Below are 14,039 nucleotides of genomic sequence, written 5' to 3' on the forward strand. Positions count from 1 at the left end.
ATTTTTTTGGACTTTTAACTTATAAAAAGTCATAATATTCGGTACACTTTTTTAAATATATTTTTAATTTTTTAAAAAGTTATTTAAAAATTTTTGGAAAAGTAAAAAATTTAACTTTTCTCCTTTTCAAAAGTTATTTTTTCACTCATATTTATTACATAATTTTAAAACAAGTTTTTCTATAATAACTATTTAAATACAAAATAACTTATACTTTTAATATAAACCTTTATGTTTTAAGCTATTTTTTAAAAAAAACTTAATTAAATTACTTACCTAATCTGACCCTTAGAAAAAATAACCAAACAAATTATATTTTGATAATATGTGGATTTTTTAACACTTTTATAAAATTATATAAAATAATAAATATTTTTATATTATTTATTTTGTAGTTGAAAATATGCTAAATGTCATCTTAATAATTAAAATTAATTGTTTTAAAAAGATTTTAATATTTATGAAATTTATTTTTAGATTTTAAGAGATCCGATATAAGTAACAATATTATAACACAAATAAATAGATCATAAAAAATCTTTTTTAAGCTGCGTTTCGTTTTGAGAATAGGATAAGACAAGACACTGAGAATAAGACACAAAGAATAAAGACACAAAAATTAGTATTTTTGTATTTTATTTGATGATAAACTAGAACAAATTATGAATGTCCAATTTATTCTCATTTTTTTATTAAAAAATTTAGAAAAAATATAATTGTAAAAAACTAACAAGAATAATAAAAAATTAAAAATAAAAAATAAATTGTATCTCTTATTAGTGTTTGTCTTTTCTGTCAAAATAGACATAAAATACACTAATTCAATATCTTTAAACATAATACCTCTATTTATGTCTCATCTACTAAATACAATTTTAGTTTACTATTTCAATGTTCTATGTTTGTAAATAAATACAACTTTAAATATTTGTATAGATGCAATAAAACGTGGTTTAAAACAACCACAATTTATGGGTCATAAATCCTAAGCCAAAATCACAATTTATTTGTAATTTTGTAGGTTATTTTTAATTAATTTTCAATATAAAATATATATTAAAAATAAATTAAACAACATATATATTTTCATACAGATATATAATACCTCATTTTTGTTATCAATTTTAATGTAGAAATAGTACTTTTACTCATTTTTATATGCTTTATATCTCTTAAATGTTGGATCGAACTATGATTTTATGTTTATTTCTTTTTCGTTGTTTTAAACCAGATTCATATATAAAAAACAGATACGAAATGTAATTAAAACCATCTTAATAGAATTGTGTAATAATTTTATTTCGTTTTTATTTTCTTTATAAAACCCCTTATTTAAGTTGATCACATGCAACTCTGGTTTCAGTTTCTGGTTTCACATGAGTTGCTTAATCAACATGATCATATATAAATAGATTAAAAAGCAGATCTTATTAGTATTGATGTTATAGTATGCACATGTGTAAATTAAAATTTCGAAATTGGTGGCCCCTCAAAGGGTAAGATGAAGATCCCTTGCCGATGAGATAATTATCTCATTTGTGATGTAAAGTTCTCAAGGATGAGTGGCTTTTTATCTTTTTTGTCCCCCTATATATATGTTGAAGCAGCCTTTTAATTTGAGTGCTTGTTTCCATACATATATATTTCGATAGTGCAGAGATATATAGAAAGAGAGAAAAATCAATGCAGATCTCTCTTTTTTTTTTTTCTTTTTTCTTTTTAAATGAGTACACTCTTTATTCTATGCATACTATCACTATATATCTGAGTCTGAGTCTTCACCTTTAATTTGTTGTAATTTGTAAGTGGTATATATATTGAATGCCACATTATGATTATTGCTGCATATCAACTAAGATATGATAGTGATATCCATCATAATATGGGATAAAAGCATATTTTAACTTGCGGCTAATATATTACGAGTATGTAGTAGTATCAATATCAGATTTTTGGGCCATTTTTTAAAGTAGTTGTGCATGTATACTCATTCAAAAGTCTTAATGCATGTGTGAACATAATAAAGAGAATTTAGAGAGAATGTATATATGAAATTCTGTTAAGATTTTAGTTTGTCTCAATTAGCGGTCAATCAATCTATGATAACTCATCAATAAATTTGCATTATTATTTCTGCGTCATAATGAATTTGTAAGTAGCACTTTTTGTGACCTAACTTTAACACAACACATACATGATCACAAACTCACTATTTTTATATTACTGCTGATATGATAGTTATACTCCGACCTCATTATACTTATAAATTGAAACCCAAATAAAATAAATAAAACGTGATTTATTTCTGTTAGAGAGGATTTCAACAATAATAAAATTATTTTAAAAATAAATGAAGGGTAATTATCAAAATATCAAAAACATATTTCAACTACTTCAAAGAGATAATACTCTATAAACACAAAAATTCTAACTACTTAAAAAATATATTATTCACTTTGAATATATATTGCATTCATCTTTTACTTTTATTTACGTAAACGTTAAAGTGTTTTACAGGTACATATTGCTGTCGTTTTTCTTGAAATCTACGTATACTCCTTCTATTTCAGATGAAAAAAGATTTAATCTCTAAACAAGACGAGTTATAGTCAGATTTACTATGCAGGAACAACTACCATACCACTTCTATTCAATAATGCTTTGATCATATTGCAAACTGAATATATGTATAATTCAATAATAATGGGAAAAAGGGGTCCTTATTCTCTCTCTCTTTTTGACTGTCTTAGCTTTCGTCTTTCCTTTTCTTATATCTGTTTTAATTTGTGCGGGGGAAAGAGTGCAGAAAACTATATAGTATATGGAGGTTAATTAGACTACGTTTTCTATTTGAATAAATAACTATCATATATTTTGACTATATCACTATCACTATGACTATATATATCTTCTCTTAGCGTTATATATATTCTCTACTCTTGCTAACTTGTTACCAAGTCAAACCCACCTCTGTTATTAAATTACAATGACCACATAATAAGTGTCTCAAAGATGACTATAAAAATTAATCTATTCTTATAAAGTTTTTTTTTTTTTATTTGTCTTAGCAAGATGTACTAAAACTAAGATCTTTTAAATTTATTATACTAAAATCTAAAGAAATTAAAATTTTTATAGAAATCAAAACTAAAAAGCAGATGTAAGTTTTAATGAAGTTAAAAAAAAAAAATTAAAAGAAACACTTATTTTAATAACAAGGAAAGAGAATAACGATCAAGTATATTCCATAAAGTAAAACAATTCACAATTTATGGTGTGAAACTCGCACTGTGGTTGAAGACACTTTCATCAAAGGACGGACGAGGTAGGAATATATATAGTCATAGTGCACACACATGGATATATAGTCACTCTCTTTAGGACAACTTTTAATTTTTAGGTAGTCCTAATTAAAAGAAGAGTGAATTAAATATGTGGTCTGCATATGGTTACGTACATAACATTGTATGGAATGAATTAAAATAAATTTTATGTAAGGTCCACGGCACATAGCAAAATTTAGACCATACAATAGATATAAGACGATGGTGTATTTTCTATCACATGAGATGATTTCTAATATTTTTCTTCAAGTAATAGTTTCTTTTGAATTTGTTTAATTTTTATATAAATATTCTTTTCTTTTTTTATTTGTCTTATATTAATTTTTTACTTTTAGACTAAAGATCGAATTTTAAATTTTTCGAATATAAAGTTCTGATATCATATCATAAAATCATTCATTTTAAAAGTTTAAGCTAAAAAGTAATATGAATAATTATATTTCTAACATTTTTTTTCTCTTCTTTTGGTACGTAGCACGGGCGCAGAGTATTATTACCTCAATGTTAGGCAGGCACTAAATCAATCTAGTAAAGAGTAATCTCTTCTATTTGCAAATAGCAAGTTTGGTTCATATTATATATGCAAAGGAGTCACTTTTAATTCAAAAGCTGTTATAAACATATTCCGTATACTTCTCTTGATGAATTAAGGCATGTGAAGACGAAACTTTTATAGGGGAGCAGAAAAAAGGAAGTGCGAAAGTTCTAAAAGACTTGGAAGTTTATGCGAACTTGAAACAAAAATTTTTATACCAGTATAGAGGTGAGGCTTAATTAACTCATGTATCCCAACCAATTATAAGTAGGTAATATCCAATCGCTTGTTAGTCAGATTATTAATTAAGGATCAGCATTACCTAGCAAGTAGTAATGCATTCAATTATTATCACCAAAATTTTGAAAAATTTGTATAAGAGATATAATTATTTATGTATTTTTTTATAAGATTAAATTTAAAAAAAATAATTTTAAATAGTCAACAAATATTATTATTTTTGACTAATATTTGATCAATAATAATTTGTTCTTATATTTATTGACGTTTTGCATATAAAAAATATATAATTTATATTTGTATTTATTAGAATTTTGTATTAATTACAATTTATATATATATTTTTTAGAGTTTATATATATAAATTAATAAAATTTATCTGTTAAAAATAATTTAGTGTTTATATTGACTAAATAATAATAAAAATTACTAAAAATGACTAATTCTAAAATTATTTTTCTTTAAAAAAGATAATTTTATAATATAATATTAAAAAATATATAAAAGATATAACTATTTATATATGTATATTTTTTTATGAATTTAAACTTTAAAAATAAGTAGTTGTAAAGAGTAAAGAGAGGTTGCATGGGATAGGATATGTAAAAGTTAAGCACATTGAATTCAGATTCTTTGTGACAGATGAACCATTGTTTTTTATAAATTGGTTATATATACGTACGAGCAGTTGAGATAACTACTGATGATATCTTCTTGTCGGATGATTCATTTAGGTGATGAGGTGATAAATAAGAGCAAAGTGAAGGAAACATATATAAGATCTCCAAGTTGGTCATGTGGCACAAAAGGATTGGATTCAAATCAACACGTATTGAGATATATTTTCATAGCCACCATGCATAACTCAGCTGCCTGAAATGTTCCAAACAGTGAAAAGACAAAACACATGCAAAAGAGAAAGAAAATTCACTTTTAAATTTTAGTGTGTATATATATATATATATATATATATATATATATATATATATATATATATATATATATATATATGACTCAACTCCGAAACCTCTAAATAAAGATAAGAAAATTATGCTATTTGAATTATAATTCGTTGGCATAATTATACTTTTATTTATTAATATATATTGTATACATCTTAATGAAATGTTATAAATAATATTTTTAAAGAGTGTTAGAAATATAATTATTTATATATTTTTTTATCAATTTTAAATTAAAAAAAAAGGTAATTTCGTAACATAATATTAAAATTTTTATGATAAAAAAAATTTAAAAATCGATCTTTATTATATCTCAAAAGAAAAAAGAATTTAGCTTAAGAAAAATTAAAAGAAAAAAGCTATGCTAAAAATTTAAACAAATTTTAAAAAAACTCTTATTTAATATATATATATAGAAGATATATCTAGTGAGAATGTGAGAAATGTAATTATTACTGTTGGATTAAATTTAATGGCTAAGATTAAATCTGCTTTAATGTGCGGCAATGACGACAATAATGAATACAAGAAAGAGTGATGACAATAACCAGACTAGCAGTGAAAGTAATAACGTAACACCAAAAAATATTAAAATATTAGAGATTTAATTTTTTATATCCAAACATAAGATCAAGGAGAAAAGATAAAGATGCGAGAGAAATCTCACTTTTGGCTAGAGAAAGAGAAGAGTAGTAGTAATTTTAATTTTAATTTAACTTTTAAAGTAGATTTAATTTTGGTCATTAAATTTAATCTAACGATAATAATTACATTCTCACATTTTCATATGAACAATCTATTCTCACTACATATATTCCATATATATATGAGAAGTGTTAGACGTCAGCAGTTTTTGTAATTTAATTTATAGTCATTAATTAGTCATCATTAATAATTTTAATAATGTGAGATTATTCATTTTTTTTTCTTTGCTGGTTAAGTGCAAACTAAATTTTAATAAAAATGTTAGTGTTTAGACTTTCTCTTATATTTATTTATTTATTTATTTATTTATTTATTTATGGATTTAAAGTTTCCAGGAAAATAGTTTTAGGAGGGAAGAATAAAAGGAAGCATGCATGTAAGAGGAGCAAGGATATGATTGAATTAAAGCATGAGGTAAGCTAGGTCCACAAGAAAGGTGATGCATGACACATGGTATGGCAGCCATGGATGAATAATCAAATCGAAACATAAGCAAAAAGAAATGAAAATAAATGATACATATCTTAGGAGGGCATGCATTATGAGGCAATGATTGGGCAGGGCTCAAGAAAGCAGCACCGAAAAAGAAAGAAATGGAATCATATCAGAGATAGAGAGGCCTAATTGGCACCCCCCATGTCCATGTAATAATAATAATGAACGAGCAACGATCACTTCATTGACGTAGTGATAAAAATAAAACAGGATAAAGCAACTAATAACATTACAAGACACAGGAGGCTTTGCTAGTATATAGACAAATAAAAGGTACTACCAACAACACAAGTGGTTTATTGCATCACACCTTATCTATATCTATTTTTTTGCACATTCATCTGCTTAATTCTTCTATATAGGAAGGAGCAAGGGAACCACCCAATAACCATAATATGATATATGCATTGTGCATGGCAATATTATTATTCTTATTATCTTTTTTTTTTTTTAATTTCAATACAATCATATTCCAACTTTATATAGCTACCTTGCCTCACTAATTTGCGTAAAGCCCTTGAATGCTTATCTTCAAACGCATACGTAGTACTCATCCCTTTCTCTCTCCGTGGCCCATTATTTCATTTCACGTTTAGTTAGTGCATTTTATCGTATCCCCTTCTATTTTATTTCATTTATTTATTTTTAATTTCTCCGCCTAACGTTCCCCTTTAATCGAGTTTATCCCCCCACTTCAAAAACGATAATTTTTTGAGCCATTTGAAGCAAATCCTTCTTGATTTGAGTCTCAAGATCAGAACGTGACACTTGATTAAAAAGCATGTACACGAATTAACAACACATACACAAATGCTTCAAGCTTTTCCCCCCTACGGAGAATTGATGGAAATGACGTAAAAAAAGAAAAAAAAAAAAAGGGAATGCAAATCCTCACTTTGTCTTCTTTTTTTATGTACCATTTACTTTGGGACGTTCACTGTGTCTACATTGTAAGGCTATAGCACGAAAATTGAACTGGTGGGGTAATATAATCCTCTAGTTTGATGTCACCTGTCAATTGGTACAAAATATCATATTCTCCTTGATTAGACCTAGATTTTTTTTAATGAAAATTGCAAATAATAATAATAATAAAAATGAAGGATGAGAAATATTTGTATTTTTTTTGGTAGATATTTCTCTATGAAATAAAGTGAAAACTCAGGCGTAGTTAACTTTACGTGAAGTTGATATCTGAGAGCCGTTAGATAAAAATTTAGTCAAATCAGTCAAATTATTTAACGGTTCTCAAATATCAACTTCCAGTAAAGTCGACTGCACATAAGTTTTCACCATAAAATAAAGATCAATTATATTTTATGAAAAAAAAAACAATAAAATTTTTTACTACATAGTACATACAACACGACGCACTAATATATTAAAAAGAATAAATATATTCTGCTTTGATTTTCTCATTAAAAAGAATGAAAGATCACTTTTACCTTTCAGGATCCCTTTCCTTATGTGCGTTTTGAGTTTGACTTTGTCCTTGATCGCTAGCGGTTCATGTTTTGAGCAACTGTTTGATATAAATAGTATCATTATTGACATCATTTAGTTTCTGATGAATGTTAATTAAGTAATAGTCAACTTACATAGATTTGGCGTATTAATTAACTGATAATATAATAATGCTAAAATAACAAAAAAAACAACTCAAACTTATTTTATTTAATATTTATTAATTATTACTAAAATTAATAAATATTAAATTAGATCAATTTTTATTATTTTTTATTAATGTTTTTATTATTAAATATTCCATTGATAATATATACTCTGCCTATATATGTTCATGGTATTGCAGAGACTATACAATTTTATTAATATTTAAAACATATTATTAAAATTAAAATAATATTTGTTATTAATAATGATTTTTAATTAACAAAAATAAAAATAAAAAATCTCATCAAAATATTAAAAATATAACTTTAATTGTAACAATACTTTTTGAATATTGTTAAAACTATTTAGCTATTATAACTACCTTAACCATACTATAGACTTCAGTAACTATACTATATATAGACTTCGTGTATATATATATATATATATATATATATATATATATATATATATATATATATATGCTGATGATTTTTAGCACTCCCCCTTTATTATATATACTCTCTTTAATCATTGGAATGGATTGAGAGTAGATTAGATTAATTAATCCTATGTAATTTTGTCTACATGTTAACAATGAATTGAATGTCATGATCAAGAAAAAATTTAAAAGGTAAACAGTATATTATTGATTTTTATTATATTATTGTTGTTAGTAAGGCTAGATGGCTTTATCTGCCTCCTTGTGCATGACATACGAAAAGCAAACTAAAGAGATCCCCCTTTCGTCCCCTTCTCCGATCCGACGCTTTATTTAATTTGATTATTACACACATTTAATTCAATTAATAATTGATCAAATAAGTTGAAAATTAGCAATCCTATTACTTATTGAAGACTTTAAATAAAATGTAATGAGCAGTGCAGCAAAAATTACTGAACAATTAATTTTCATTACCGGAAACATTGATAAGGTATACAAGGGAAGTGAATTTTGAGTTTGACTGAGGGATACACTGAGAGAGAGAGAGAGTGATATTTCCAAATTAAAGATGACAGGCTAATTAATAAGCTTGCTATATGTAATTGAGAATATGGAAATATTTTAGAGCTACCTTTATGTACGTACGTTAAAATTTAAACCACACGATGCTTTAATTACATTAATAAAAAGAGAGAGACACTTAAATATATAGGATGGAGTAATTAAGGTGATCCCTTAGACTTTGGCAAGAGCATGATTGGTGTCGATCTTGAGAACATCGATGGTGTGGCCATTAAGCTCCTGCGCTTTCACTGGCTCTTGCAGTGCCACCGGTGTCGCATTTCTGTACATCAAATACAGCACCATCTGAATGATCCCGAACAGAAATCCCAGCGTGTTCGGAAGCTGCATCATCAATTCATCCAATAAGTAGTTGTTGTTTAGATGAGATGAGATGAGATGAGAATTATATATATTACTTACAGCAATGTAGTAGTCTTTGAGGAAAAGGCCATAGAAGAACCACATAACGGCGTTGATGGTTAAGAAGAAGGACAAAGTGAATGGCATGTACTCCACACTCCTCGTCTTGATCACTTTCCTCTGCAATCATCATGATTGATTAGAAACTCGCTATACATGCTGTTGGTTATATTACTAATTATTAGTTATTACATACCATGATGAAGAGAGGCGCAGCAAAAACACTAATGTTAAAAACGAGACAAATCCATCCAATGATAGCAAGACGCTTCGCTCCTTTAGATAGGTACAGAGTTGCCAACAACATAGCTCCAAATCCAAACACATTCAGCAACATAAGAAGCTTGATAGTGGAAAACTGTATAACAATAATTTATCTAGTTAGAGGATAATCATAAATAAAAAAAAAAAAGTAAAAAAAGCTAGTTAGAATAAAAAACTACACGTACCCTAGCCTTCTTTGGGGCATAAAACAGGAAGATGGCAAGGTAAGCAGTTTCTACAACAATTCCAAAGGTATTAATGGTGATAAGAAGAAGAGCAGCATCTTTCTTAACCAATGCGTAGTAAATCCAAAGCATTGCACTAAAGAGTGCAACCACATATGGAAGTGACTGAAATCCCTCGCTCGTCTTCTTCTTATATATTTGGTAGAAGGTCGGTCTGTGTGTACATACACAAGTTAATTAATAATAATTCTTGCTTGTAAATTAAAAGAAAGAAAGAAAGAAGAATTATCATTGCTTACATTGGAGCAAGGAACACCGCAAAAGAGATCACGTTGCCTATATTAAAAACATAAATTAGGGCACGCATGCATGAAATGAAGAAATTAATTAAGAAGCTAAAGAAAGTGATACCTATGAGGCCAAACACAAAAGCCCAAGATTCACGGGTCATGGCCATCTCTTAATGAATTAGCTTGGAATTAGAATGTATTTTCTTCTCTCTCAGGCTCAGACTCACCCTCAGTTCAAAGCTATTAATTCTCTTGTGTATGTATTAAACCCACGAATCTAAATGAAGAGTTTACGACCTTATTTATAGTTGGCGAAAAGTGATGATAATAGTATCAACTTGCAAGAAGAGCGCCAAAATGCGAAGCACCAATATTACTTTTGATTATAATTAATTAGATCACTACTACTCCTACTGCTTTTTTAACTTTTAACACTATCCAAACACCTTTCTCAATTCTTACCCTATTGCCTTCTCCAACGCCTCATTTTTGGTTCAACACATTACACACCCTTTCTGATGTGTCACCCACCAAGTGGCTTAGAGCCTTACAACTCATCATTAATTAATTAACTCATTCATAGCTAAGTCAAAAATAATGATAATAATGTTACCGCGGTAACCCCAATAATAATGTGGTCCACCTTTCTGAACTATGGTTAGTGACAGGCAATTCAATTTGCGCTACTCTTTTGTAGTTTTATTTATGTGCCCATATTACTGATTGGGCAGCCAGCCACAGAAATAAAGCTTCATTTCCGCACAAAGTTCCATCCTTCTAAGCTTTCCTTTCTTTCTTCCACCTAATTTCTTTTGCTTCATCAGTCACCACATATATTATATCTTCGCATCATCTTCATTCCTTTTAAAATGTAATTATTCACTTTGATTTCTAACTCTATTTCTTTTCTATTTTAATTTATTTTGGCCACTTTTATTACCGACCAAGTGAATACATAATTGAGAATTTCAATTTCTCGTAAACAATAATTAAGGAAGGATATGAAATATGTTTGTTAGATTATTGAAAAGATAACACAAATTAATTTTTAAGTTAGGTTAATCATACATTATATTATGTACACTATATAATTGGCTTGGTCCCGATCTGGGTGCCAACTTCTTTATGCATATTCGAATTTTAGTTTCCTTCTTTCAGATGTTTTTCTCACAAAAGGGCTTTCTGATTTTAACAACTATATATATAAAGGATCCCGCTAGGGAGACAATGGACTATTGAGTTATAAAATGAATATTAAACTGATTTTAGAGTTTACCAAGATCGAACTCTTGATCTTTTAAATCTAGCACTCTAATACTATGTCATGATACCCTTCATCCCAAAAGCTTCAACTGATGGAAAAAGATAACACTAATGATTATATCTTTAATACTGCATAAATCTCCATTGTGCACATTGTATAAATATTTCATTAGCTCCTCGTACTTTCCCATATATAAATTATAATGGGCAAAAAAACCAAGGGCGAAAAGAAGGAAATTGAAGAGATAATAATGCACCCCCACAAGTTTATAAAACTTTAATTTTGTCACCAAAATTTTCGTTGAATAATAAAACAATGAAGAAAAATATTTTTAGTACGGTTAGACATAATTATTTATGTTTGTAATTATATTATACTTTTAGGATAAATAATTTCATAACATAGAAGAAAATTTTGGTTTAGTAGTGATTTTTTAAGATTTTTACGATAATTTTAAATGTCTCTAAATAGATTTATGATGCTTGATGGATCACTGTCTTTTAAAACGTTAACAAAAAATTTTGTGGTGATTTTGAATAACTGCTGATATAATCGTTATTAAATAGATAATTCACTTGCAGTGATTTTAAACTGCAAAAATCAGTGCTCTTTTTTATTGATTTTAAATAATTAAATTGAAAAATTATGATAATGATCACAAATTAGCAAAACAATTAAATTATCCCAAATTTAAAAAAGAATACTGATTTATAATCAGACCCAAGATTAATAGAGCGAAGGAGCGAAGCAAATTAAACAAAGAACAAACCAAAAAATAAGAGTGGATTGGTGTTACGCATCTTTGCAATTAAAAGTGTTTGGCTTAGTGGTGGTTACCTACAAATCTGCCGCTAAAAAATGGAATTTCGATGAACACTTAGAAACCACCGATTCAACCACCACCATTTTTTCATCTAGCGGCGGTCGTGATAACCTCCGCAAAATGGCAGCCGCAATCTGCCGACTATGGCGTAGTGTAATATTGTAGCAATGATTTTATGGAAAAAAAAATCAGATAACTTATGTAATAAAGCACCTCTTTACTAGGCAATTTTTTATAGATTGGTTATTGAATCTCATTTTGTGCAGGTTTCATCTATTTAGTTTCGAATCAAATATACTTGGCTAAAAAAAATAACATATGACGGTGACTATATGTTAATGTTAATTTTTATTTATCGAGAAATCTTATAAATTCTTCTAATAAATTTACAAATCAGTAGTTGAAGTGTATTGAAACATACATTATCAAGTTAATTTAATAAAAAGATTCAATATAATCGGATAATAAAATAACTTATTGACTAAGGATTGTGGAAAATAAGAATCCATAAAAATAGCTGAAGTCCATTAAACTTTTAATTTCCCCTAGAAAAAGGAAAAAGAAAAACATGATTCCCCTGAATAATAAAACCAAATTAAGTTGAAGCAAGGTATAATTAAACAGAGCCAAATTTGTTATTGTTGTGAACTGTAATGCACTGCTGGAGGGAAAGTCTATACATATTATATATATGGGGGGGCATTCCCCACTTGCCTCCGTTCATCCATTTTTTCTTTGCATGATTCCGGAACAGATACTCTTTCCATTCGTGAAATTCAGAATCCCACTACCTAGTAACTCTAGCTACTGTTACCATAGGGTAACTTTTTGATGTGTAATCGCATTTGAAGGCTGGGATCTTAACTCTTTGGGCATTAAAGAGGCCAATGGACGGTGGATATACAACCTCAACTTGCTACTGCTGATGATGATGAAAATAATGATAATGATGGAGAATATGCTAAACGCCTTTGCTATCATTGTTGACCTAGCTAGGTATCAGCCGCAATATAATGCACACTATTACTACTTACTAATTGTTAAATTGTTTACAAATATAATTATTTTTAAAAGAAAAATTTTAATATAAAACATGCAATGTATCTCTTTCTATCAATTTAAACTTTTAGAAAAAATAATTTCATCAGATTAATTGATGTATTTCATTTGATGAGTGCCACTTCTCACTGCTACGTGTGAAATTGGAGTTTGTCTCATTTAGCTTCATGTTGTGTTAATTCGCATGTACATATTCTTGTTTCCATAACGAAGGAAAAAGTTTATATTATATTGTTGTCAAATAGCTCCAACCCCGGCCCTTATCCGTATCACCATTTTTATATTCTCCTCAGCTTCATTATAAGTCCAATGCATATATAAAGTTAGCAATACTAAGTTGTTTAGCTAGAACCATTAATAGAAAACCGAAGAGTCTAGATAATAAAAAAAGAAAGCGAAAATAAAATGTATATAAGTGGAAGCTTGGTGTCCTCCAAGTTGTGTTGGACAAACATATATATGGTTACCCAACACAAGATAAGAACAAAGGCTACCGCGTACGACGTGGATGCAAATTTGGTATAAGTTTTCAATAATTCAAACAGAATTTAACATAGTAACTCTCAGATTCCGCACCAATTTGGAAACGATATATATTGTGAATACAATTGGCAATGGTGGTGGCAAGAGGAAAGCATTGCTGACGTGGGTTATGATTGGATTAGACCCCAAAAGAATTTATATTATAATATTGTTTTTTTTTTTTTAAATAAAGTAAGGTGGCGATGAATTTTATTTTTATTTTTTCCCTGTATATCTTGAATGGAACGACCTCATGGGGGAAGGGGGGGTTTCATTTTCAGACATTATTTTTTTTAATGACGCAAAAGCTA

General features: G+C 27.9%; 1 protein-coding gene across 1 annotated transcript; it reads right to left on the reverse strand.

Moving 5' to 3' along the window:
• Positions 1 to 8,786: 8,786 nt before the first annotated feature.
• On the reverse strand, positions 8,787 to 10,398 carry LOC130969410 (bidirectional sugar transporter SWEET14-like). Its single transcript, XM_057895113.1, has 6 exons — positions 10,182 to 10,398; positions 10,070 to 10,106; positions 9,771 to 9,984; positions 9,518 to 9,679; positions 9,322 to 9,441; positions 8,787 to 9,243 (listed from the first exon to the last, which is right to left on the reverse strand). Exons 1-6 carry the CDS (start codon positions 10,225 to 10,227, stop codon positions 9,073 to 9,075), a joined length of 750 nt encoding a protein of 249 aa, XP_057751096.1. The 5' UTR covers positions 10,228 to 10,398; the 3' UTR covers positions 8,787 to 9,072.
• Positions 10,399 to 14,039: the final 3,641 nt, after the last annotated feature.

The sequence above is a fragment of the Arachis stenosperma genome, chromosome 3, assembly GCF_014773155.1.
Source record: "Arachis stenosperma cultivar V10309 chromosome 3, arast.V10309.gnm1.PFL2, whole genome shotgun sequence".
NCBI classification, from domain to species: domain Eukaryota; kingdom Viridiplantae; phylum Streptophyta; class Magnoliopsida; order Fabales; family Fabaceae; genus Arachis; species Arachis stenosperma.